Raw genomic sequence first — 27,774 nt, forward strand, 5'->3', positions numbered from 1 at the left:
AGTAGCAAGTCAAATGCCTTATAGAACTCTAAGTATATTATATCAATGCTGTTCCCTGTGTCAGCTAAACCTGTAATCTCATCAAAAAGTATCAGATTAGTTTGATATGATCTATTTTCCATAAACTGATGCTGACTGGCATCGTTTACCCTCCTTAATTATTAAGTTCTGTATCAGGCACTACATTATCTTGTTCAGAAGTGATGTCAGACTGATGGGTCTATGACCACCCAGGCCATCCGGTTCACCCTTTTTAAATATTGACACAACATTGGCTTTCTTCTGGAACTTCCCTGGTGTTCCAAGACTTATTGATGATCAACATTAAAGGTCCAGTGGGCTCCTCAACTTGCATCCAAGAGTTTTTTAAAAGGGCTATCTGGAGCTACTGATTTTAAAAATGTCTATCTTCAATAGCTGCTTTTTCACATCATCCTGAGGTACTAGTGGAATGGAACAAGTGTTGTGACTACCTCTCCTCCAGTTACAGAACAAATATTTATTAAACACTTCTGCCTTTTCTGCATTATATTACTAATTCTACCATTTCCATCTAGTGACAGACTAATACCATCGTTAGGATTATTTGTTCCTTATATACTTTAAAAGCTCTTTTATTGTCCTTTAACTCTGCTGGCCATCAATAGAGCCCTGTGCGGATACAAATTTTGTATCCGCATCCAATCCTCAAGCTTCAAAAAATGGTCTGTAGATATCGACAAAGCAGATATCCGTGGATTTGCAGGGCTCTAGCCATAGGTTTCTCCTTGTATCCCTTTTGCTTTCCTTATAAATTTTCTTCAATTCCTAGCTTTGAACTTCACTTTTCGTTTTGTTTTTGTTTTTGTTCTCTCTCTCTCTCACTCTCTCAAGTTAGATTTTGTGTCCATTATGGCCTTCCTGATTGTGGCTTTTTGGGCATCTAGTGAAGTATTCTTTAAACAATGCCCAATTATCATTCACATGTTTCTGATTTAAATTCTTCCTCCTGTGTGAATTGTCTCATAATTGTCAAATTTGTGAAATTAGCCCTTAGAAAGCACCAAGCGTATGATCACCAGTCTAGACTTTATTCTGTTTGTACATTATAAATGTGATCACTTCTATCTACCATTATTAACTTTTAGTTCTGTGATCCAATTCCTCTTTATATGTCAAGACAAGGTCTAATACAGAATTCCCTGATGTTGGATGCAACACTTCTTTTTTTTTTTTTTGAGTTAGGACGTTGTCAACTGTAGTCCTTAGAAAATTCCAAGGATGTTTTAATACTGGCAGCATATGACCTCCAGTGTACATCATTCAAATTGAAGTCCCCCATAGTTGCACAGACCTCCCCCCCCACTTGCTATAAAGAGGTGCAGAAGGAGCTGGTCATCCTTGTTCCCTAGTGTGGCTTGAAAGTGTATGGAGATGCCAACTAATACCCCTTTTTGCTTTATCTGCTAGGACTTTGATCCAGAAGCATTCAAGATCATTTTATGCTGAGTTATCGGTGACTCAAACAGCTAATACCATTTTTGATGTAGAGTGCTACTGCTGTTTTTCCCCCCCCCTTCCCTTTTGCACAGTCAATTATTCCTACACAGGTTATGGTCATTGATTTTTAACATTACAATCATGGGCATCATCCCACAATCTTTCCATAATACCAACTAGATCAAATTTATGCTCATAAATGAACAACTCCAAATCTTCCTGTTTTGTTACCCAGGCTTCCAGCATCGGTGTATAGGCAATTAAATTATTTCTTCTTAGTGTCTTTCTGGTTTCTTAAGATGTTGAAAATTTTTCTATGTGGAGTGCGCATATCTTCCCTCTTCATCCTCCCCCTTTTGTGATTAGTTTAACACCCTCTGACTACTCTAGCCAGCTTGGCCCAACAAGCTTACTTCCTCTTCTGCTGAGGTAGAGGCCATCCAAACTATACAGCTCCTATTTCCCCAGAGAAGGTGGACTAATGTTCCACAAAACCAAAACCCGACATCACTTACCTATCCAGCAGTTAGCTTCCAGAATCTTCTGCCTTCTCTCTTCCTTGGGTTGTGGGACAGGAATGACCGCTGTCCAAGTGATCTTCTTGATGAGCATGCTTTGGAGGTCTCTGAAATTTATTATCTGTGAACTATACTGTGACAGTATCATTAGTGCCGATATGAACTGTTACCACTGGATCCTTACCTGTAGACTTCAAAAGCCTATGTACAGCTGAGTGAACTCCTGTCTATAGTACTCATTTGCCCCATATTTCTACTTATGTTCTGTCTCCATGTATCTCCACAAGAGCTGTGGAAGGAACCATTGCTCAAAGTGACCGTTGTCTAGATCAGGCATATCTCTCAACCAGCCTAAAAATGTAAGGTGATAGAATTTTGGTTCACATGTCAATTGCTTCTGACTTGAGGCACATATCAATTTAGTTCTGACCCTGTACGTGTCTTGCCCTTCTTATTTATAGGCTTCTTTAGTGGGACAAGCTACAGTTCCTGTTCCATGACCTCTGTCAATTAAAGTGATGGGCCACACATCACCAAATACCCTTATGTACCCGCATTACTATGGGCATCCTTACCAAGTGGTTTAGGGCCAAGTTAACAACTTCACTGGGTGTCAACCCCCGGAGTAAGGCTGCATTATGTCACCTTTATACCTGCTTGCTCTAAACCAGTTAAGGCAAATGAGTGCTGAGAGTACTCAGTTTGCTGCTACCATGCAATACTGGTCCTACTTATCAAGACTTGTCTTCAGTGGTGTCCAGTTTAGCCCTTCTTAGGCATGCTAAAACCACTAGTTTTAGGGGACGGAAAGCATTCATATTAAGAGGCAGAGATGGGCTGTATGAGTAGTTTTGCTGGGCAGATGGTAGGTACTGTAAGGTAAGCTTGTTAATGCCTTAATCACGGCCTCTTGTTTTGAAGAGTAAATATATCCACTCTTCTGTTCTTAGCGATCTCTTTTATAATTAAAAAATTAGTTCCTGAAATTATAGCATATTGAAAGGAAAAATTGCACTAATCAAAATAGATGTGTATAGTAAGCTAGATGCTCGAACTCACATTTTCACAAGGCTAAGGCAAATTGCTGTAGGCAGGGATGCATGCAAATTGAGTCAGTCAAGACTTCCTCCTATTAAATATGAATGAGCTTTAAGGGCCCATTTCACAAATCTGAAAACAATTGAGAAATAACATGAGAGGAGGAATTTCACCAGAAACATGTGATTGATGATGAACACTTTACTAGATGCTCCAAAAGCCACAATCAAGAAGGCCATACTAGATTTAAAAAAAGGAAGGGTGGTTCACAATGACCTGTTAGTTCCACAGGAATCTAAAAAAACAAATCTGCATAATGAGAAAAAACCATTAAATCTTTTTTAAAACTACTGTTTTTGCCTTGAAACCTTTACCTCTGATCCAGTTAGCTTTCTAAAATGCACATGTAAAATGGGCCTATCCAAAGTTGACTAGTCAGGTCTCTGCAGAAGAAGAGATGCCTTTGAGCACAGTCCTAGGCTGATTACAGCCTTCAAACTGGGAAGAGTCCTGGATTATTGGCATCAGAAAACTCCATATGTGATATTCAAAGTGAAAGTTTCACAAGCAGTATGTGATTACTTCCCCACTGCTCTAGAATTCAGTGTTTGGATTTAATAGAACTCTTAACTTGTATCTGGTACAGTTCAGATCTAAGGCTCCATGCCCTTCAGTTGTAATTTTGGGGAAGAAAGAATAAGGTGAGATGGGTGTCAGTAGTGCATGTTACAGTGGTACCTCAGATGTTGCATCTGCACTGTGTTCCACCCACAAGCATGTCTTCATAACACAACCAATTTAGCTAATCAGAAAATCAGGCAAAAAGAGTATAAAATTTGCTCAAGTCTCTTTATCCCAACATTTTGAAAGTTTCAGTACTCTGTCCTGCCCACAACTCTTCCTGGAAAATAATGTATATGAGTGGCCTAATCTAACATTGGTTTGATACACTGAATGTGTCTGGGAGGTAACCTGCATTGCTCTTTATTTTTTTGAAGGTGTACTTTGCCTATTAACGGGAGGGCCAGTTAGAACACTTGTTTCCCAGTATTATTTATCCCATCTCCTACTCTGTCCGTTTTATGCTCTGTGATCTGCCTTTTTATTAACAGGCAATTAAATAAAATGACTTTAACCTGAAATTTCAAGGGTCCCATTATGGATAGTAATCCACTTGGCTCAGGTGTTTATATTCTACTTTAATTGTAAAAGCTGATTAGTTTCAGCCTCTAATTTTCTTAGGCTAATAAATGATGCAGTTGTGAACGCTTCTGAGGAATATTTACCTTCTTCTTGAATGCATGAAAAGTGTGTGGCATTTTGTTTTTGTTCCTCCCTCCCCCCCTTTTCTTTTTTTGCCATAGGTTCTGAAACCCTTTTCTGAACAAAATGTACATGTTGGGTCTTACTATTTGAGTATTCATTTAAGAAAATCGGGTCTCCTAGAGGTAAAATACAGAGCCAGAGAAGTAAACTCCTAATATAACTATGCATTTAATTAATGTGGGGCATCAATCATGCTTTCATTATTTCCTGGTGGCCTTCTAGTGTTTGTATGGTATCCTGATAATTTAGAGCTGATGGGTATTTGAGTCCTTTAAAGTATAATTTGTCAGAAATCTCCTAGTCTGGCACTAGGATTCATCTCTGGATGTTACTGATCATAGAGCAGGGTGTCTGTAGACTGGTTTTAAGAGAAATGTTTGCATGTGCACACCCAGAGAACTTTGGCCATGTGAAACTTAAAGTTGAGAGGTGTGAATCTCCCACATCAGTTGATTTGAGAAACTCTTGTCTGGGTTGGTATTTCATCTGAATGAAATTTAAAAGTGCTGTATAGTTCCCACTGTCAGCCTTAATGAATATATCCTAGTAGATACACAGAGCAACTCTCCCTACAAATTCAGTGTGTGTGTGTGTGTGTACACACACGCTTTAATACTCTCTGATATTTGGCTGAAGTAGAGTGTGTATCCTACTACGAGCTACAAGATCACTAACTTCTAATATATTGGCCATTTGCTGTGGCTGTCTCATGTTACGCTGCACTATTTGATTTCTAGCCATTTTTTAAAATTCCTGTGCCTAATTAGCATAAGAATACCATTTCTTCACAGGTGGTATGCCTCAACTCTGCTCCCTACTGGCTCTATTTTACTTTGCACTCAGCTCAAACGTGTAAAAAGATAATAGTAGAAATATAAATGTAGGTGGTAAGGGAAATGAGATCCAGTTCTTAAGCAAGCAATTTTAACTAACTGGCTTGCTTTAAAGTGTGTATTAGTTAAGAGACTAAACAGAAAAAATCCATCTATTAGAAATTTTTTTTTGTCCCCAAAATGCTAGCTTTTTGAAGACTGACTGGCCTCACTAAACCACAATAAATTTTTACTATATGCTGCTATAAGCTTAGGGATGCCAAGTGGTAATAAGTATATGCCCTAGTAATACACTATTTTTGAGTCACTTAAAAATTGACTAACACATACATTCACTCTGCAAGGGTGTGTATGCATACTTATTTTTTTTTTTAAAGGGTCAAAATACTCTCGCTTAGTCATCTATGTGGAAGTGTGGCTGCTCTTAGAATAGATGTTTTCATGCACTATTTGAAATGTCAATCTGCTCCCTATCCCCAGTCCATGCACTGGATGCCATGTATGTGCAAGGAAAAGGCAGCTCTCTAGCCCAAAGGCTTTGTCCCTGTTGAATTTCTAAGTGCAAGTTTTAGTGCTTTGCAAAAGTGTCACATGAATCTTCTGTAGTGCTTGGTAGGCTAAATATCAGGGTTACTGCCAGTTCCCCCTATACTTTTATGGATGCCTCTTGCAATAACAAGCAACAGGTGATATGCCTCGTATATAAAGCGCAGAACTAGAAGTCGAGATATGGCTTCTGTTTCCAGCTCTAAAACTGACTTGCTGTGTGACCTTATGTAAGTCACTTCACCTTCTTATTCATTCTTGCGGCTCAGTCTCCCTATGTGAAAAATGGAGAAAACCAGGTAACTTTTAACAGTGAGAAACACTAAGTACTATCGCTCCCGCACATTATCTACATATACATTTTCATATATCGTCTTGTGTACGTGCATAGAAAAACTAGCTCCTTCTCGATACTGATGTAATTATTAAGCCATGATTTTTAAATGTTAAAAATTATAGTTATAAGTATTAAATTGACAAATGAGGCAATGACTAATTTTCAAATGTTAAAAATTATAGTTATAACATTTGAAAATTAGTCTTTTTGTTTCTGTTGGCTCATAGTTGGGTAGGTGGCAGTCCCATTGCTGAAAATTGAAGAAACCATAGGCTAGACCTCTGTATGTACTTTCATAACACATTTAAACACCTTGTACAATATGGTGAACAATGGGTGCCAGTCATTGAGAAGTACCTTGTTGCTTACTACACTGAACAAGCTCTTCTTCTTTCATCACTCTGAAGTTTGGTTGCATCCTGGCCCAGCACCAAAGTAGTGGTTATTACAAACTCCATTTCATAGGTGTGATTCCCACTGAAATCAACAGTAGTAACATCCCTGTAACTTGAGAGCTGAATTTTGAAAGCTATCAGTGACTGTCAACGCCAGGTCAAAACAGAGCAATTTCTTGGTTTAGTGTTTGATCAGGGATGGGTGCAGGAATTTAAATTTCACCGCTTTTGGAGCGCCATGTTCTGTGCCTCCACGCTGACCTCCGGGCCCGAGGAGCTGCTTTCCCCCCGCACCCCCACTTATACACACCCCTGTGTTTGATGAAACTTTGCCCTTCCTGATACCTATTTATTTCAGTTAGTTTAAGCCCTGAAACATAAGCTTTCTTGCATTTCAAATCTCTAGGAGATAAAAAAATGAGCATCATTACCAGGGAGGATTTCATAGATCACATTACTTAGCAAGTTAAAGTAAATAAATGACCAGGGAAACAGCAAGCTATTGTAATTAGTATGTATTCAAAGCAAAACTTGACTGTTTAAGGCAATAAAAGGAAAAGGACTGAAGCAAATTCACTTTAGTACAAAAAATACATCGCTAAGGGAAGGGATGCTTTCAGTTTTTCATAATTGGATATTCTCTACAGAGGTACTGAGGCATAAGGTTTGCTTTTCTTTTTTCTGACTGTGATTAAAATTGCAGTAAAATGTTTTATACAGTAAGGGTTACACTATGGTGATAGATGTGTGTACAAAGTCCTGAACCTATACATGTCATACCAGTGCTTTACAGAAGAGCAAGGCTCAAGCGATTGGTTCTGGGATCTAGGTACAGCATGCTTCATATACCAGTTCTGTGGTCACAGTGAAATCTATCTAGGTTTTCATACAGGATCATTTCACTGCAGTTCCTCATGGGCTAGTGTACACCTCACGTGAACCATCACCACAATTATGCAGATGGGGGCAGTTGTGTTGAAGGGGCGAACTAGCTTCTCACCTTGAATTAGGGCTGAAACATGTTGGCATGGCACGGTAGGCACTTCTGCTGATTGTACTATTTCTACAGATATATACAAGTCTTACATTGCCAAGACTGTCACTCAAACAAAGGAAGAAAAGGCTTCAGGAAATCTAAAGTAGTCGGGGACGGTTTTCTCAAGGGAGATTTATACAGTGATATCTTAGGATAAGTGTGACATGTTTAAATCAAAATAAATATTCAAATATATAACTTTTCAGAAGTGATGGACTGTACAAGGCAACATTACTCTAGAAATCCTACAAATGTAGGGCTGAAAGGGACCTCAAGGGCCTATTTTACAGATTGCGGGGGGAGTTGGGTGGGGGTAAGAGTTTCAAAAAATACCCATATGATGTAGGAGCCCTGGTCCCATTTTTCAAAAGTAACTAGGCAAGTGCAAGCCTTGTTGACTTTTTTTTTTTTTTTTTTTTAAATGAGAGTTAGGCTTGGAAGCCCCCTTTTGAAAATGGGATTTAGGCTCTTAATTAAATTAGACCTAGATCCTCAAAGGTATTTAGGTGTCTAACTCCCACAGATTTTCATTTATTACCTTTCCTCAATACTTTTGGGAATCTGAGTCTTAGCTGGTTTTGAAATTTTTTACCCTAAGGACTTCTCTTCAACACTGCACAGTGAATGGAGTAGCAAAAATAGAATTAGAACTCTGAGTTCCTGACTCTCTGTCCCACTAGACTACGTTATCTTTCTGAATCAATTCACTTAATTTATTTTTAATTAGAGAATTCCAAGTTTCGGGCTGGAGATATTACTCAGAGTGTGGCTGGAGTTGTGCTGGAAGTTGTCAGGAAATGGGGTCAGAAGTTTATGCATTACAGTCTCTGACAGCTCACAGTATAAAAGCACATATTTCGCAAAGATCTGTGCTTCTGAGGTTAAAAATGAGATTGGCAAAGTAGTAGAAATTCTTTGAGGCATTATTAATTGCATTCTAAATGAAAAAGTAACTATAGTGAGAATGTTCTACTACCACTCACCTTCTGTTAAAAACTTATTATGTTCACCTTTGATAACATTCCGATGGGATGGACTCAACCAGGATATTTCCCTATTGGTAACACATTGCAGTGATTGTCTTTAAAAATCAATGAATATCCCTTGAACAAATGTAGAGGTTTTAAGTGAAATTGGGGGGAGTCAATTGGAGTTCTGCTGTACCTGGGTTGGGCCCAATATTTGTTAGTATGTATGCTAAAATAAATTTCATGCTGCAGAAACTAAATGGATGTCTTACAAAGGTCAGAAAAGAAATATTTCTCTGAAGTACAGCATTGTTCAATTACGCACCATCACGTAGTGGTCACTACCAGAGGCAGGGACTTCTGGCAAATCCTACCATGATTTCCAGCGCTTCCTATCTTCCTCCCCTCAGTGCACAATGATATGAATCATATGATTCTCAGCCTACAAAAGCCTAAATATGGAATCCTGATCTTTAAAATGTAGCAAAGCTACTGTTTCCCAAAGGTGGAAATTCCAAATAATCTGCACAGTTTCTTAAGCAAAAGTTAAGCTATTTGTATTTTTCTAAAATAACCCCACATTCCACAGACAGGGCCAAATCCCACACCAGCTCTACATTCAGGAGTCCTTCACTACACGGCCTGGAATCAGTTCTGGATCACAACTATAATTCATACTAATCAACATGGGGATGTCACCAGTCTTACAGAGGAAAGAAAGCTTTGATTCAAACTATGAGTGTTTTCCCTAGAGATAATGTAGATGCAGTGTAGGGTCCTTGTAGCTCTGTATGAGACTAAGTGGTTTCTGATCCCAAAAGTTCAGCTGAATCTGTTCTTTATTTTCTATGTGGATTAGTGCCCCTCCCTCTAAAGTTTGGGGTTTGAATAGTTGAACTGAAACTCCGTTAACAGCATTAGTTCTCATGTGGTTTCAAGTAGGAGCCATTCAACACTGGGCACATTACACATTATTGTCACACAATAATAAAGTAGCCCAAGTTTGAGGACTTCATGAATTCTTTCTTTGCTTGAATTGGGAGTTTGCAGGAGAACCTCAGACCATGTGTGTTTAATATGATTTTGGGTTTTCTAATGAATGGTTTTGTACAGGTCAGATCACATCCTTTTATTTATATATGTAGCAGTTAAAACAACAACCCATTAGGAAGTCCAGACTATAAGGAAACTGAACATTTATACTAAGTGCTGATGAAAGATGAGCTTATTTAAAACTGTACTGCAGTTTAAATTCCCTCCCCCACAAATAACCAACCAACCAACCAAAGCAACTTAATATAAAATAGAATATATTATATTACCCTTTTATTATTGACGTAACTTGAACAGGATTTTATTGTCATTAGATGTGCCTATCACAAGGCTCTAGAGATCTTTACAACATAAAAATTAAAAATGAGACAATACAACAGCTCCTCTATATTAACTAAAGCAAATCCAAAAAGCCTAGCACCTCCTCAGTGATACCTGTGTAAATAGTTTGCTCTGGAAGTAAGTATGCTTCTCTGTCATACCAAAAGACAGAATGAAATCCAGAATGGAACACCCTACTTCTACTCTCAAAATATATAAATTTGCAATAGGATCCATGTGTGTAGATAGGACTAGATGGTCAGGAGACCGTGAACTGTCAGTTGACGCATTCCAACCGACCTCAGCAGCTGAGGTAAGGCAGGGGGAAGGGAGGGAAGCGGGGCTGGAGCTGGAGGAAGTGAAACAGTCCTTAATTTATCCAGGACTGAAAAGCCAATAGAGTTCTGTTGATCAAAATCCCCATCCCCTTTGATTTCACCCAGAAATGAACTGGAACCTTGTGTAATTTTTAATGCAAATTTGATGTGCACCAAGAGAGACACTCAGTAAATGGACCGCCACATTCAGCACTAGCTAACTAGAGTGATGTTCAAATGACAGTGATGCTATCTCTAATAAAAAAAAAAAGTGCATTCCTGTTCTATTCTGCCACTATTAATGAGCCACATAGTAATCTATGCTTTAATTAAAGGAACTGAGTTTGTGGCTCCAACTTAAATATAAACCCTGAAATTAGACACCCAAACGGCAGAAAATTCAGAACTTTACCCTTTTCTTTTGTGCCTATGTAGTATATTTCAACATAAGTTGTATGCCTATGCACCCATTGTTTTGAAACCTAGGCATATCCAATTTGGTGAGGGCTGGAATTTTAGGCTTAAATCTGAAATTCCTGACCTTATTAGTTTCAGACAGAACCATACTTAATGGTATTTTGAAGATAATCAAGTTATTTTTTCATAGTTTATATATATATTTCAATATTTTTGGAGCCTTCTAAGCAATGTTTTCCTTGCTGGTGTCCCCTCCCCCCCCTTTTTTTTTTTGATCAACACTCATTTCTCCCCACATTTGCCATGTTTTATATGACTAATTTTTGTCTAATTTCAAGATATTCCATCCCAAAAACCTGACAATGTCAAACACACTTCAGGGAGCAACATTTGTTAGTTAACTCTTGATGAGGTCATGTTTTTATTGTTCCTACAAAAAGTAGTTATTTTAAAAATTAGTAAATGGTTAGCAGATTTAAATACAAGTTATATAATTAGAATCAGGAGTATTTTCCATACCCAGATTTAAAAACAGGCTGTGTGTATTATATTTTATGGTTTTGTTTTGCTTCTCTGGTGAGCCTTTTGTCCAAGGACAAGTGCAGTATAGTCTAAATATTTGACAGTGCTGTCTCTGTGGAAGAATACATCCTGCATTTGTAGAGAAATGTTGGACTCTATAAACTAACAGATCTTCCACATCTCTAACTTATATGATCTATATTTTTGGACTTCCGGCCTGACTTTTGACGTGGCCTACAGACCTCCCAAAAGCCCTTGGTTTTACATGACTGTCCCACTTTGACCTACACAATCCCCTGTCCACATTGAAGAACCTCCTGTCCTAGGGGGCTGGCTAAGCTCAACTCCTTAATTGAAGGCATAGGGACCTGGTGCATGGGGTTGCAGCGCTGATCATTCAAATTGGGTGATCAGGCCAAATTCGAGTGAGTGGGACTGCCACCCCAGGCAGTGGGGTCAGGCGGTAATGCCCAGAGCAGGGATTTGAGGCTGCAGGGTGAGTGTGAGGCAAGCTCGCTCTGCAACTCCTACCCCGCAAGGCTTTCCCAGCCCCCAGGGTCAGCATCCCCCCCCCCCCCTACAGTGGGAGCATCATCCATCCTGCTTTAGCCACTTGATACGGGGGGAGGTTAGCGGCTTCCTTAAAAAAAAAACAAACAAACCCGGCGAAGCGCTCCTTTCTGGGAGTCAAGGAGCCGAGCAGGAGCCGGTCGCAGGATAGCAACGTGCAGCACCCTGGCTGAACCGCACCTGCGGACTCGACGCGCTTTTCACCCGGCTACAGCCCCCAGCCCTGCGAGCAGAGGCTGCAAGGGGCCCAGCCGCGCAGGTTCGAGCCCACCGCCAGCCAGCCGGGGAGCGGAGCCGGCCCCAGCGCGCGGGGCCACTTGCCGCGGCGGACGCTCCGGTGTGGGCCCTTCACAACCGGACCGGACGCTGCGGAGGCCAAGACTCCAGCTCCCCACGTCTACCCCCGCCCCGAGCCGCGGGCGGCAGCCCGGAGCGGGCCGAGATAGGGAGCGAACTGGAGCGGGCGCGCCGCCGTCACAGCTTGCCACGACAGCTCGCCGGCCTCGGCCCCGCCCCGCGGCGCTGTGCGCGCGGCCACATCCTCAGAGTGGGGGGAAAGGGGGGAAGGCCCCTCCATTTGATTGACATCCCGCGGCAGCCTATGAGCGGAGAGGGCTGCCACAGGCAGGGGACGTAGAGGGCGACGCTGACCAACCAGGAGCCGGCACGGGGCGGCCGGATTGACCCCCGGGTCACAATATGTCCGTTCCCTTAAAGGGCCCGCCGGCTGGTTGTTGTGCTGCAGGGGAGAGTCGGGGTTCGCCTTTGGCTGGCGGGCTGGCGGCGGCGGGGTCCCTTTAAACGATGAGCGTGGGCAGCGCGCGACCATGCAATGGCGGTCGCTGGTGCTGGGCCTGCTGCTGCTGAGGCTGGGGCTCCACGGGCTGCTGTGGCTGGTGTCCGCGCTGGGGCCCGGCCTGGGCTTCCACCACCGCTTCCCCTTCGCCCTCCCGCCGCGCGGGGCCCCGGACCCGCCCTGGCTCGCGCGGGCCGCCGGCGGGGAGGCGCGGGCCGCGGGGCGCTGCGGGCGCGCCCACTGGGGCTGCCTGCTCCGGGGAGGCGGCGGCGGCGGCGGCCCGGCCGGGGGCGATGAGTACGAGAAGCGCTACAGCGGCGCCTTCCCCCCGCAGCTGCGGGCCCAGCTCCGCGACGCGGCGCGCGGCATGTTCGCCTTCGGCTACGACAACTACATGCGGCACGCGTTCCCGCAGGACGAGCTGAACCCCGTGCACTGCCGCGGCCGGGGCCCCGACCGCGCCGACCCGTGAGTGGCGGGGCGGGGCGGGGCGGGGGGGGGGTTCGGTGACGAGGTGGGGGGCTGGGGGAGAGGAAAGATGTGGTTGGGGGAGCAGGGGGGCTGGCAGGGGGGTGGTTTGGCTGGGGGCGTTGGTGCGGGTTGCTGGCAGGCTGGGGGCTTGGTGTGGAGGTGGGTGGTTAGGGGAGGGAAGAGAGGGCGAGGGTGGGAGGGGGCTGGCAGGATGGGGGGGTTGGTGAGGAGGCGTGGGGGCTTTAAGATGGGGTGAGGGAGGGAAGAGGGGGACTGGCAGGATGGGGATTTGGTGACAAGGTGGGGGCTTTAAGATGGGGGTTGGGGGAGTAGGGGGGCTGGCAGGGAGGTGGTTTGGATGGGAGGGGGTTTGCTGTGCGTTACTGGCAGGATAGGGGCTTGGTGAGGAGCAGGGGACTGTCAAGATGGTGGCAGGTGGGGCTTTGGGGAGCAGCAGAGCCTGTCTAGAGGTGAGGGAGAGGGAGCTGCTTGGAGAGACCTGGCCATGGATACCTGGTTCATTTCCCTGGCCCTTGGTGGGTGTGGCTGCCTAGGGCCCAGCTGGGTCATGCACACCCTCTGCCCGAAACATGCAGAGCCTAAGGATACTGTCATCTTTACGTGGTGTCTTTTGTGTTGAAGAATTGCAGTCCCTTTACAAACTGTACCCAAGCATTGCTTCATTGCTCATGGACATGCAGCCATCTCTGGGGTGCAGCATGGCGGTAGCTCCAGAGTGCAGAGCAGTGCAACAAGCTAACTTCTCTACTATGGCTCCTTGCTCTAGTTGCACCTATCAGTAACTACTGAAGAGCATCCTCTGTTTCTCTGTGCATTTCTTCATATTCTTATTGTTGCTCTAATATGTATGTTCCTGTTGTGGTATCTCTGTCTCTCCTAGTGTATATCTGTAGATGAAGACGTGTACAGTAGCAGCCTGCCAGCCTATGTAGTTTAACTAGACGCCCCAGTAACTCCAGGAAGTGTTTAGTGTTAAACCAGTCGAAGTCCAAGGCCACCCTCCCCTTTACACCTATCTGCAGGTTGTTCAGGAGGTGAGCATTAATTCTATCCCATCTGTTTTAAAGAATAGTTGTAATCAGAGAATTGATTGTAGAAATTAAAGTTGGCAGTGCAGAGAAGTGAAGTACCCAGCTCCTAAACTTTTATAGGGAACTGTGTGTGACTTGCATTGACTATCATGGGCATAGGACAGCTAAATCCCCTAATAATGCTTTTAAATTCTAGGATTATGCCTCTTGAGTCACATATGTTCAGCTTTCTCTAAGAAAACACAGCAAGCATTGCTATAACTGCAAAGAGCAAACTATAACTTTTAAAAATCTTGTGTCCAGTCAAGTTATGATAAATGGCATCTTTTCAGCTTTGTATTTCCCTTCTCCACCGAATACCATGTTAGAATGTTAAAGAGCAATAATTCAGTAATATAGAAAAATACTTCTAGGTAATTTCTGACCCAAGTCCTTTACCTCGGTGTACATTACTTTTGTGTGTATGGAAGTGAGCGGATCACTTGATTACATGCTCTGTTCAGGTTTCAGAGTGGTAGCCTTGTTAATCTGTATCAGCAAAAACAACGAGTCCTTGTGGCACCTTAGAGACTAACAAATTAATTTGGGCATAAGCTTTCGTGGGCTAAAGCCCACTTCATCAGATGCATGAAGTGAAAAATACAGTAAGCACTAATATATATCACAGCCCATGAAAAGATGGGAGTTGCCTTACCAAGTTGGGGGGGGAGGGGGTCATGGCTAACGAAGCCAATTCAATTAAGGTGGAAGTGGCCTATTCTCAATAGTTGACAAGAAGGGTGAATATCAGGAGAGGGGAAATTACTTTTTGTAGTGACCCATCCATCCACTGCAAAAAGTAATTTCCCCTCTCTTGATATTCATCCTTGTCAACTATTGAGAATAGGCTACTTCCACTTTAATTGAATTGGCCTCATGAGCACTGACCCCCCACTTGGTAAGGCAACTCCAATATTTTTATGGGCTGTGATATCTATATAGTGCTTACTGTATTTTTCACTCCATGCATCTTATGAAGTGGGTTTTAGCCCACGAAAGCTTATGCCAGGATTAATTTGTTAGTCTCTAAGGTGCCACAAGGACTCCTCGTTGTTTATGTTCTGTTCATTTCATCTGGGGCACCTAGCATTGGCCATTGTTGGAAGACTGGGCAAGATGGACCTTTGGTCCGACCCAGCATGGTCCTTCTTATGTAATAGTGAGGTTTGGTTCACCTGTTTTTAAGGCTAGTGACTTGGACAATAATTTCCTTCTTTTAATGTAGTTGAATGAACTTGTATATGTGGTCTTGATTAAAAAAAAAAAAAAATCCTCAACTATTGTGAATCCAAATAGAATTATATCATGGTCCAGGTATCTTGTGATATATGTAGAGAAATGGCTTGGCTTTCAGCATTGTTTCCACTCTCAGATGTGTGCTTGTAAGGACATTATTAGTTTTTGCAAGCAGAATGTACACTTTAGCAGCACTAGCTGGTAATACTGCAAATGCTTATGTTGCTGAGTTAACATTAGATGTTATTGTTTCAGTTCCCTTAAAAGCAGCCTTAAAAAAGTGAGACTTCTTTTTCAATTAAATTTTCTAACTTTCATGCTGTAAATGGCAAAGTCTGTTTTTGTTTGGATTTTTCTATGTGGGGGGAGAGGGGGATTTGAATTGAGAATGAGTGCGGAATTTGACCTATTAGACCTGAAGTGAGGCAAGTGTACTACCAGAAAGGATTTTTTTTTTAAAATGCTCTTCTCCTCTACAGACATCGGTAGTCTCCTTTTTGATACTGCATTTTAGTAGCATTGAGTGTTGAAACAAACATGAAGGTAAAGCCACAGGAAGCACTTGGGTACATGAAAGTTCATCTCTGTACATTTTTGAAGCTGAAAGTAGGGGTTTTTTTGGTGCAGGATATTTTTATTAGCAAGTATAGATTTACAACTATATGTATAACTTACTGGCATCCACTGCCCAGAGACATTTGGCCAACTTAAAAAACAAAAAGAAGTCAAAAAAAGGTCAGCCTGTCAAGTAAATTGCAGAGCAAAATATGCAACATCCTTGCTCTACATATGATAACCAAATCAACCTTATATAAAACTATATAAAAGCTCTTAGCTTTTGTCTTGAAGAATGGCAGTCACAGGTCATCAATGGATAATCCCAAAGAGCCACTTCAGCGAATACCTTAAAAACATAAACCTAGGCCATTGCTTAGAATTGTCATTGAGTTCTAGCTTTGAGAAATGAGAACAAATTAACATTCTCTTATTCTAGACAGAGCGGTGTTCAATCGGACATATTTTTCTTTAGAAATAGCTATAATAACTATGCTATATAACTGTTGAACTGCTTAACTCTTTACAGGTAAGGCAATCCAGTACAGCTGCCAAGCATACATAAATGTTGCTACCCTTCCCCCTCTATTCATGACATCTGTTGATATATATATATATAGCTATTATATTATATAGTTGCAACAGATACACAGTTGAAATGAAGTTGTTTGGGTAAGTGTATGTGTGTTACCTGTTTACGTGGTAGAGGTTTTACTAGTATAACAGGCCTGCATTTAATTCTTCTTCATTACATAAGCTGAACATTTGGTCTCGAATGCAATACTTCCCCACTCCAGCCCCCACTTTTTTTATTTAAAATAACAATTCCAGATTTGATAAAGATATAACAAATATGTCCATCTGACCTGTATATTATTTATGGTTCTGCTCACGTCTGACATACTTTCTGCACAGACAGTATCTTTTTAAAATTATTATATATATATATATATATATATATATATATATATATATATATAATTTTTTATATATAACTTAAGAAAACAGTTGATGAAGTTTGTTTTATTAAAATAAATATGAACTATTCTCAACTGCCCCTCTACCTGGCTGTCACAAGCAAGCTACTTTTTATAGGTGTAAGGAGCTCAGATCAAGTGTAAGTAGTCTTTTGGCCTATCCAAGGCCATGATCAAGTGTCTTGATATTTTTGGTCTTTTGGCCTCGAGATGAAAACCTTGTCTGTTTTCTCTTGAAGTGAAAAAATTATCTAAGTTAAGTGAAATGGATGGCAGCAACAAACTAATCCTGTCGCCCATGTTTATTTTAATAGAACAAATAGTTCACTGTGAAAAGGCTGCACAATGAATACACTATTTAAAAAAAAAAAAAGACATTTACACTTGAAGTCAATAGAGAAGATGGAAGTGACATGCTAGACTTGAAAAAACAGTTTGAACTCCATCATGACTTTCTCTAGGCCCTTGGCACAAAAAAAGAAAAAAGTTGAGTAAATTCACTGTATTGTAGCCTGGAGAGAGCCTAGGCTACAATAATGCATCAGAAGCACCTTCAAATGTATCGGCTTGAGTCCTGAAGAGGAGTAAGAGGCCTTTGTAACCTGTTGAAAAGTACTTTTTTGCCAGTCAAGACAGGGTCATAGGGCTCAGTTTTACCCCCATGGGAATCCAAAGCAAACTCCTTAGCAGCATCAGACCCTTACACGCCCCCAAGGTAATGTTTTATATGCGTGGAAATAATTAAATACCCAAATACATATGATAGTACTTAGATTGGCAGCTTATTCTCAGACTTTATTAACAGAGGGTGGTGCCTGGTTAAATGTTTTTAAGATTTATCTTCTAGTATGGTGATTGTAACTAGATAATTCTATCAAGTAACATTTAACTGTATTTGTTTCAGTTCAAATCTGAATATCAATGATGTCTTGGGAAACTACTCTCTAACTCTGATAGATGCACTGGATACCCTAGCGGTGAGTTGTCAAAATATAAAAGTAAATATCTTCAAATTATTAGCAGAAGGTAAGAATCCACAAATTGCAGTGGCTTAAGTATTTTCCAAGAGGACATGGATGGTGACTGGAGTTGCTTTTTGGAGGGAGGGAGGGAGGCAAGTGGCAGGGTGGAGAGGCTAGCACACTCATTATGGAAAAGTCTAAAGGAGATTAACGGAATCTTTAAGCTCTTGTCCAGGCCGCAGTTGTTGATTGTGTTAGAGGTAATTTTAGATTGCAATAGTGCTGTAAAGCATTCTCAAGCTGTGCAGACACTGTACATATGTTAAATGGACAAAGCTCTATAATTTTTAAAATTGCAGTTTTTTGAATCAACCTAAATAGATAGAAATCACCAGGAGAGAAAAGGGCAACATAGGAAATTGAAAAGAACAAACTGAATTTTGCAAATTGAGTTAAATTTGTTTTAATGCATCTGGGTAGTGTTGTCAATGATGAGTCTCTTTGCTAATTAAAACCTGATGGCAGTGTCTTAACTGGGGTCAGAGGGACTGCCTGAAAAAGAGTAAAATCAGTTGGGGAGGAGGCTTGAGGGGAGAGAGACTCAAGACACTCTTGGAATACATGGTTCTCTTCCTGGCTTGGTTCCTTCACTATCCCAAGCTCCAGGGCCTTGATCCAATAAGTTTGGATCACTTTTTGTATGTCTCCTCTTCCATTGACTCCTATATCAGGCCTACTCTACCCTTAAAAGTTAGGTCAACATAGCTATGCTGTGCAGGGGTGTGAAAAATCCAGAATTCTTCCGTTGACCTAGTTGACCTCTCGGAAACAGAAAAACCCCTTCCATTGCTGTAGAAAGCCTCTATGCTATGGTGCTACGGTGCTGTTGCTCTGCCACAGTATGACCCACAATGTAGACATGGCCTCATTCTATATCTGCTTGAATGTAAGAAACATTGTTACATGTTGACCACTTGCACATACCTTTTCCCCCCTCTTCCCACCCTTCCTTTGTTTAAATATAATATGTGATTGTGTTCTGTGTACCTTCTTGGACAACAGGCTACACTTCTCCGTGGTAGGCTTTTTCTCTTAACCAAAATTTTATATTTACTTCTATGAAGAGTTTTCAAACTTTATGAAGTCCGGGTAGAATTAGTGGGGGAAGCAAAAGTGGATGGGAATCTGGGAGGCAGTGACCATGAGTTGGTTGAGTTCAGGATCCTGACGCAGGGAAGAAAGGTAAGCAGCAGGATACGGACCCTGGACTTCAGGAAAGCAGACTTCGACTCCCTCAGGGAACGGATGGCCAGGATCCCCTGGGGGACTAACTTGAAGGGGAAAGGAGTCCAGGAGAGCTGGCTGTATTTCAAGGAATCCCTGTTGAGGTTACAGGGACAAACCATCCCGATGAGTCGAAAGAATAGTAAATATGGCAGGCGACCAGCTTGGCTTAATGGTGAAATCCTAGCAGATCTTAAACATAAAAAAGAAGCTTACAAGAAGTGGAAGGTTGGACATATGACCAGGGAAGAGTATAAAAATATTGCTCGGGCATGTAGGAATGTTATCAGGAGGGCCAAATCGCACCTGGAGCTGCAGCTAGCGAGAGATGTCAAGAGTAACAAGAAGGGTTTCTTCAGGTATGTTGGCAACAAGAAGAAAGCCAAGGAATGTGTGGGCCCCTTACTGAATGAGGGAGGCAACCTAGTGACAGAGGATGTGGAAAAAGCTAATGTACTCAATGCTTTTTTTGCCTCTGTTTTCACTAACAAGGTCAGCTCCCAGACTGCTGCGCTGGGCATCACAAAATGCGGAAGAGATGGCCAGCCCTCTGTGGAGATAGAGGCGGTTAGGGACTATTTAGAAAAGCTGGACGTGCACAAGTCCATGGGGCCGGACGAGTTGCATCCGAGAGTGCTGAAGGAATTGGCGGCTGTGATTGCAGAGCCACTGGCCATTATCTTTGAAAACTCGTGGCGAACCGAGGAAGTCCCGGATGACTGGAAAAAGGCTAATGTAGTGCCAATCTTTAAAAAAGGGAAGAAGGAAGATCCTGGGAACTACAGGCCAGTCAGCCTCACCTCAGTCCCTGGAAAAATCATGGAGCAGGTCCTCAAAGAATCAATCCTGAAGCACTTGCATGAGAGGAAAATGATCAGGAACAGCCAGCATGGATTCACCAAGGGAAGGTCATGCCTGACTAATCTAATCGCCTTTTATGATGAGATTACTGGTTCTGTGGATGAAGGGAAAGCAGTGGATGTATTGTTTCTTGACTTTAGCAAAGCTTTTGACACGGTCTCCCATAGTATTCTTGTCAGCAAGTTAAGGAAGTATGGGCTGGATGAATGCACTATAAGGTGGGTAGAAAGCTGGCTAAATTGTCGGGCTCAACGGGTAGTGATCAATGGCTCCATGTCTAGTTGGCAGCCGGTATCAAGTGGAGTGCCCCAAGGGTCGGTCCTGGGGCTGGTTTTATTCAATATCTTCATAAATGATCTGGAGGATGGTGTGGATTGCACTCTCAGCAAATTTGCGGATGATACTAAACTGGGAGGAGTGGTAGATACGCTGGAGGGGAGGGATAGGATACAGAAGGACCTAGACCAATTGGAAGATTGGGCCAAAAGGAATCTGATGAGGTTCAATAAGGATAAGTGCAGGGTCCTGCACTTAGGACGGAAGAACCCAATGCACAGCTACAGACTAGGGACCGAATGGCTAGGCAGCAGTTCTGCAGAAAAGGACCTAGGGGTGACAGTGGACGAGAAGCTGGATATGAGTCAGCAGTGTGCCCTTGTTGCCAAGAAGGCCAATGGCATTTTGGGATGTATAAGTAGGGGCATAGCGAGCAGATCGAGGGACGTGATCGTTCCCCTCTATTCGACATTGGTGAGGCCTCATCTGGAGTACTGTGTCCAGTTTTGGGCCCCACACTTCAAGAAGGATGTGGATAAATTGGAGAGAGTCCAGCGAAGGGCAACAAAAATGATTAGGGGACTGGAACACATGAGTTATGAGGAGAGGCTGAGGGAGCTGGGATTGTTTAGCCTGCAGAAGAGAAGAATGAGGGGGGATTTGATAGCTGCTTTCAACTACCTGAAAGGGGGTTCCAAAGAGGATGACTCTAGACTGTTCTCAATGGTAGCAGATGACAGAACGAGGAGTAATGGTCTCAAGTTGCAGTGGGGGAGGTTTAGATTGGATATTAGGAAAAACTTTTTCACTAAGAGGGTGGTGAAACACTGGAATGCGTTACCTAGGGAGGTGGTAGAATCTCCTTCCTTAGAGGTTTTTAAGGTCAGGCTTGACAAAGCCCTGGCTGGGATGATTTAACTGGGAATTGGTCCTGCTTTGAGCAGGGGGTTGGACTAGATGACCTTCTGGGGTCCCTTCCAACCCTGATATTCTATGATTCTAAGTCCTGAGTACAGAAGGAAGAGTACTTTGCTGATTTGATACAATTTTAAATAGCCTTTCCATAGTCTCATTTTTTGCATTGCAAGATCAGGTTGGTTGTTTTAAACTGGATGCCTTGGAATGCAGTCAGATAATTACCATTTGTCTACAGCTATTGGGTGGACAATGTCTTCTGCAAATGAATTCTACAGTTGCATGGTTTTCTTCTATATACTTTCTTTCCTGAAAGATCACAATATATTTTTGAAAACTAAAGCACTTCCTCATCACTAAAATGCATACGTATCTCTGTGGTGAAAAACTGCAGCTGTCTGATGGAACACAGCAATGGTTTAGAGAACTTAAAGCAGGAAATGAGGTGAAAAATGTTTTTTAACTGAAATGGTGGAGGGGACCTTAAAGTGCACTTACCAAAGCTTGAATCTGGCTTTCAAAAAAATGAATGTTGACATTTCTGATTTTGGTTTTAAACATAAAGTGTTTAAACTTTCTTTACGGCATATTTAATGGCCACAGGTCCACTTGTGTTTTTAGTTTCCTCTCATTTCCAGCAGTATATTGCTGTTCAGGGCCACACTAGAGCATTGGCTCAATACTGGTAGAAGAGTGCCACCTACTGAATATCCATGGGCTTTTTCCATAGCACCTGTAGGCCGTTTTCCCGTTGAGGTCTTCAACCAACTACTAAGCCTGCTTAACTTGAAATATCATGTTACACCCTTATTCACAAGACTCGGCTTTCTTCTGAGATTCAAACCTTTTCCTTTAGGCGGTTCTTGAAGACAGAGACTTCCTCAATGCACAGCTACAAGCCAGCCTCCTCATGCAGTAGCAGTACTCATTCTGAATACTGGCTAGTCCAGAGGTGGGCAATCTACAGCCCGCGGGCCACATCCGGCCCGCGGGGCCATCCTGCCTGGCCTCTGAGCTCCTGTCTGGAGAGGCTAGTCCCCAGGCCCTCCCCCACAGTGATGCTGCCACGCAGGTGCAGCTGGCTGCGTCTGGGCAGCGGGGCTGTGAGCTCCTGTCGCTCTGAGTGGCATGGTAAGGGGGTGGCGGGGTAGGGGGTCCTGGGGAGCAGTCAGGGGACAGGGAGTGGTTGGATGGGGCAGAGGTTCTGGGGGCAGTTGGGGAACCGGGGGGGAGGGGGGTTGGATGGGGGGTCCCAGGGGGCCTGTCAGAGGGTGGGGGTGTGGATAAGGGGTGGGGCAGTCAGGGAGCAGGGGGGTTAGATGGGTTGGGGGCTCTGAGGGGGGCGGGAAGTGGGTGGGGGCGGATAAGGGACAGGGGCCTGGCTGTTTGGGGGGCACAGCCTTCCCTACCTGGCTCTCCATACACTTTCGCACCGCAATGTGGCCCTCGGTCCAAAAAGTTTGCCCACCCCTGGGCTAGCCCCACTGTAACTCACTCGTGCCCACGTGCTATTCTTGAAGGGGCAGCTCCCATTTCTCTTATTACATAATTTATTGCACCATTAACAAAAATATATCATAACAAATATAAATCAATACGATTACTAAACACAAACCATATTCTGTTTCTAAAATATCTATTCCAAGGGCCCCACAGGGTGGCACAGCTGCTAAAATAGATCCCATGTCGCTGTCACAACACTAATGCAGCTGTGTTAAGGAAGTGGAGTATGTGGATGTCCCCTTCCTCATCCTGCTAGTGGTTCGCAGTAGCCTCTAATGGCAGCATTAATATATTAAAAATGCAGTTGCTGCAGTCTGTGATACGTGTAAGACAGATTTTCTGAGTCCTTAGTCAAACACGCCTTTGGTTGTCAGCACCTTTTGACTGGGTCAAGAACACCCCAAATAACGCATTGGGTACTTCCCTAACAGAACCTATGACACTCCTTTCTTCTTTTTTAAAGGAGCAGGTTCTAGAGCTACATGTGTGAAGCTGGAAGTTAAGTGGGGGAGGGAGGAAAACAAGCTCTGTTTATCTTCATAGAAAACAAGTTCTGAGCTGGACTTGAGGCTTCATGGAAGGGCTGAATTCACCTCTCACCCTGGAATACATCTGGAGTAACTTCCATGATCTTAATGGAGTTACACCAGTGTGAGAATTTGGTTTTAAAACTCTTGGTGTCAGTGTACATGGTTGTGGCTGAAAGAACTTTATTTTATATGTTTTGTCGACTCTTGAGCTTCTGCAGGAAATGTGGCTGTTTTTATGTTTCCTTCTACATAGAAAAAATTCCTCTAACTTCCTGTCACTAATGTTGTTGAAACCAGCAATATATCTACATCTACTTGCAGGTGTAGTTAGCACAGATCTTGCTAGCATTGGGTAAAGTAAGCCAAGCATTGCTTGTATTGTATTATGCAAACTGTAAGAAATGCATAACGGATCCTTAAAAACTAAACGAAGGCATATGAGTATCAACACACATGAGCGTAAATGAACAAAACGGTGCAGTAAATCTCAGTGCAGGCGACAGAATTCCAGATCCAGGGCGAGCCCGTCATCCCCCTGGCGGAGGGGCAGGCCTACCGACACCTCGGCACACTGACGGGTTTCCGTGTCCGACAGACACCCGAGGACACCATCCAAGAGATCCTACAGGATGCTGCCAAGATCGACACCTCACTGCTAACACCGTGGCAAAAGATAAACGCCCTGAACACCTTCCTGATCCCCCGCATCTCGTTCGTCCTAAGGGGATCCGCCGTGGCAAAGGTACCCCTCAACAAGGCAGACAAGATCATCAGGCAGCTGGTGAAGAAGTGGTTATTCCTTCCCCAGAGAGCCAGCAACGAGCTGGTCTATATCACCCACAGGCATGGCGGTGCCAATGTTCCCCGCATGGGTGACCTGTGTGACATCGTGGTGATCACCCACGCCTTCCGCCTGCTGACGTGTCCCGACACCATGGTAAGGAGCATCGCAGCAAAAGCCCTCCATGATGCAACACAAAAGTGGATCGGTAGAGCCCCCTCCAGCCAAGACACCGCCAGCTTCCTGAGCGGTTCCCTGGATGGCGAATTTGGCCGAGACGGGGGCAACATCGCTTCACTGTGGTGCCGCGCCCGCAATGCCACGCGTCGCCTGGGGAAGCGCATCGGCTGCCACTGGGAGTGGTGCGAGGAGCACCAAGAGCTGGGAGTCCTGGTGCCGCAGATCAGGTCTGAGGACAACACCATCGTCACCCCGAGCGCCAGGGGCCTGCTGGAGAGGACCCTGAAAGCAGCCATCCACTCGCTGTACATAGAAGCCCTGAAGCATAAGCCGGACCAGGGAAAAGCCTTCGAACTGACCAGCAAGTGGGACGCCAGCAACCACTTCCTCGCTGGGGGCGGCTTCACCCGCTTCACTGACTGGCGGTTCATCCACCGCGCCCGGCTCAACTGCGGCCCGCTCAACGGAGCCGTCTGCCATGGGAACCGAGACAAGCGTTGCAGGAAGTGCGGCTACTCCAACGAGACCCTGCCCCACGTCCTGTGCAGCTGCAAGCCCCACTCCAGAGCCTGGCAGCTGCGCCACAACGCCATCCAGAACCGCCTGGTGAAAGCCATCGCACCGCACCTGGGGGAGGTCGCTGTGAACTGCGCCATCCCCGGTACCGACAGCCCTCTGCGACCCGACGTGGTTGTCACTGACGAGGCCCAGAAAAAGATCATTCTCGTCGACATCATGGTCCCCTTCGAGAACAGGACCCCGGCCTTCCGAGAAGCCTGAGCTCGGAAACTGGAAAAATACGCCCCTCTGGCCAACACCCTGAGAGCGAAGGGCTACGCGGTGCAGCTGGACGCCCTGATCGTTGGAGTCCTGAGCGCTTGGGACCCCTGCAACGAGCGTGTGCTGTGGACCAGCGGGATTGGTAGACGCTACGCACGCTCATGCGGCGCCTCATGGTCTCGGACACCATCCGATGGTCCAGGGACATCTACATCGAGCACATCACCAGCCATCGACAGTACCAGGAGGAGTGAGCCGGTACAACATTGTGCACCCACTGTGGGAAAAAGACTGAGAGACTTTCCCCATTGGACCGTATGAACTGGAACCATAAACCCACTGAGCATTAAATCCCACCAAATGAGGGTAGACCCATCCACACCATCGTATCCACTCACTATACTCCGCACCTGAACATAGCCGTTATGTGGATAACTTACCCCCATATCTCAATGTCTGTACTCTGACCGGTTAAACTTTTACCTCCAGTCGGGGAGATGGCAGATTATTATGTAATCCTTACTCCATCAGCTCCTAAATCGAATTTCGCACCCCTTGATAATCTGTACTTTATCCCCTGACAATCAGAAACTTCTATGCTTGAACTCTGTACTGTTTCTTATTTCAGCATTATCTTAATAAAATTTTTTAAAAGGGCCAAAATGTGTTCTAGATACCCTTTCGTACTTCCAGCACTACAACTACTTAATGAAGTATTCTTGGCTTGTGTAATGAGATAAGTTTCAAAAAGGTGTTGTACAGGGGAAAGGGGACAAGTTAGTGTTTATAAATAGAAACACTGACTATGAATATCAAAGCCACTATTCTCTACCCAGATGACTGACCTTTGTGGCTTAAAATAAAAACTGCATGAATTCTTTTTTCCTCTGTGCAATAAGCTGATAGACCCCTCTATGTTCTTTAATATTATTCTTCAATGTTAAAGGTAATGGGAAATTCTTCAGAGTTCCAGAAGGCGGTGAAGTTAGTGATTGACACAGTCTCATTTGACACAGACTCTACAGTTCAAGTCTTTGAGGCAACAATCAGGTATGTGGTCATAAATATCTGATTAAGTAACCGAGGTTTTACATGTGTGTGGGAATGATTCAGAGAGGTTTCTTTGCTCAAGAAGAAACTTACTGGTCCCAAAAACTTCATTGCTTCCTAATTGTTCACTAGGCATCCTTAGTCTCAGAGTGACTAGAAGGTGTACTCAGTGAACTATCTTTCAAGTGACGCTATTGTTTCTTTAAGTGTCAGGGGTAAAACAAAAGGCAGGTGTGCTGTGGAGATCACTTTTTAAGGTAGTCTTTCTTTTAACTGTTCTTCTTATTGAATAACTTTTAATGCTGCTTGCTTAGTCATTTCAAACTGCAAGACACTATTTGGAGAGCTGAACACTTTTTTGGAGAGTTTATTCAGTGTATTGATATAAAATATGTTGTTGCGCTCCCTAAAAAGGGGTTCCTGTCAATATACTGTAGACAGGCTTGGCATAACTGAAATCCCCACATCAAAGTAACACTCCAGTATAACTGAAGTTCAGCAGTGCCATTTGCTGTAATCTATAATCTGCAAACCGTGCAAATGAAAAGAAAAATAATTTCCTGTCATAAATATAAAGGGACGGGTAAACCCCTTTAAAATCCCACCTGGGCAGAGGAAAAACCCTTTCACCTGTAAAGGGTTAAGAAGCTAAAGGTAACCTCGCTGGCACCTGACCAAAATGACCAATGAGGAGACAAGATACTTTCAAAGCTGGAGTGGGGGAGAAACAAAGGGGCTGGGTCTGTCTGTGTGATGCTTTTGCGGGGGACAGAACAGGAATGGAGTCTTAGAACTTAGTAAGTAATCTAGCTAGATATGTGTTAGATTCTGTTTGTTTAAATGGCTGATAAAATAAGCTGTGCTGAATGGAATGGATATTCCTATCTTTTTGTGTTTTTTTGTAACTTAAGGTTTTGCCTAGAGGGATTCTCTGTTTTGAATCTAATTACCCTGTAAGGTATTTACCATCCTGATTTTACAGAAGTGATTCTTTTTACTTTTTCTTCTATTAAAATTCTTCTTTTTAAGAAACTGAATGCTTTTTCATTGTTAAGATCCAAGGGTTTGGGTCTGTAGTCACCTATGCAAATTGGTGAGGATTTTTATCAAACCTTCCCTAGGAAGGGGGGTGCAAGGTTTTGGTGAAGATTTTGGGGGGAAAGATGTTTCCAAACGGGCTCTTTCCTAGAAAATAAAACCGGTTAGACGTTTGGTGGTGGTGGTGGCAGCGAAAGTCCAGGGGCAAAAGGTAAAATAGTTTGTACCTTGGGGAAGTTTTAACTTAAGCTGGTAAAAGTAAGCTTAGGAGGTTTTCGTGCAGGTCCCCACATCTGTACCCTAGAGTTCAGAGTGGGGAAGGAACCTTGACATTTCCCAACGCTACAATTCGTCTCTTCTCTCGTTTTGTTTCTTCTCCCAGACATTTGAAAAATATGTGCTGTGCAGGATGTCCTAAGTATTACCTAGTTGGGACCAATGGATTGATATTGACTACTATCTTACACAAAATCAGAATAAAAATTAATTTTGGTATAACTGGTATTTCAGGCAAGGTCTCACATGGGTTAAGTTTGGATATTTTTGTCCTCATTTATAATTCCATTACAATCTCATTTTATTGTGTCTTCTCTTGAGTGAATTAACATTGTGGGAAGACACATTCTGCTCTCTAACCTGCTTTTAAAAAATCTTTTAAAAAAAAACTTTTGATGTGGTGCATAGCCCTGTTTCATTTGATCTTGCAGATGTTGACACTGTATCAAGGTGGAGCTGTACTAACAGAAGAGCAAAAGTCCCTACCTAATCAAATTCTGAGGGAGGGAGTTCTAGGGCTCTTTCCAAGAGTGCAA

At 43.4% G+C, this 27,774-nt stretch overlaps 1 protein-coding gene across 1 annotated transcript in view; it reads left to right on the forward strand.

The window, feature by feature from the left end:
• Positions 1-12,329: 12,329 nt before the first annotated feature.
• The window catches only part of EDEM1 (ER degradation enhancing alpha-mannosidase like protein 1), a 30,040-nt gene continuing 14,595 nt past the window's right edge, over positions 12,330-27,774 (forward strand). The window contains exons 1-3 of the mRNA XM_073351187.1: positions 12,330-12,940; positions 17,707-17,779; positions 25,821-25,924. Coding sequence (XP_073207288.1) covers positions 12,504-12,940; positions 17,707-17,779; positions 25,821-25,924 — 614 coding nt within the window. The 5' untranslated portion in view covers positions 12,330-12,503. The remainder of the gene's footprint in view (positions 12,941-17,706; positions 17,780-25,820; positions 25,925-27,774) is intronic.

Source organism: Lepidochelys kempii, chromosome 7, assembly GCF_965140265.1.
Source record: "Lepidochelys kempii isolate rLepKem1 chromosome 7, rLepKem1.hap2, whole genome shotgun sequence".
NCBI lineage: Eukaryota > Metazoa > Chordata > Testudines > Cheloniidae > Lepidochelys > Lepidochelys kempii.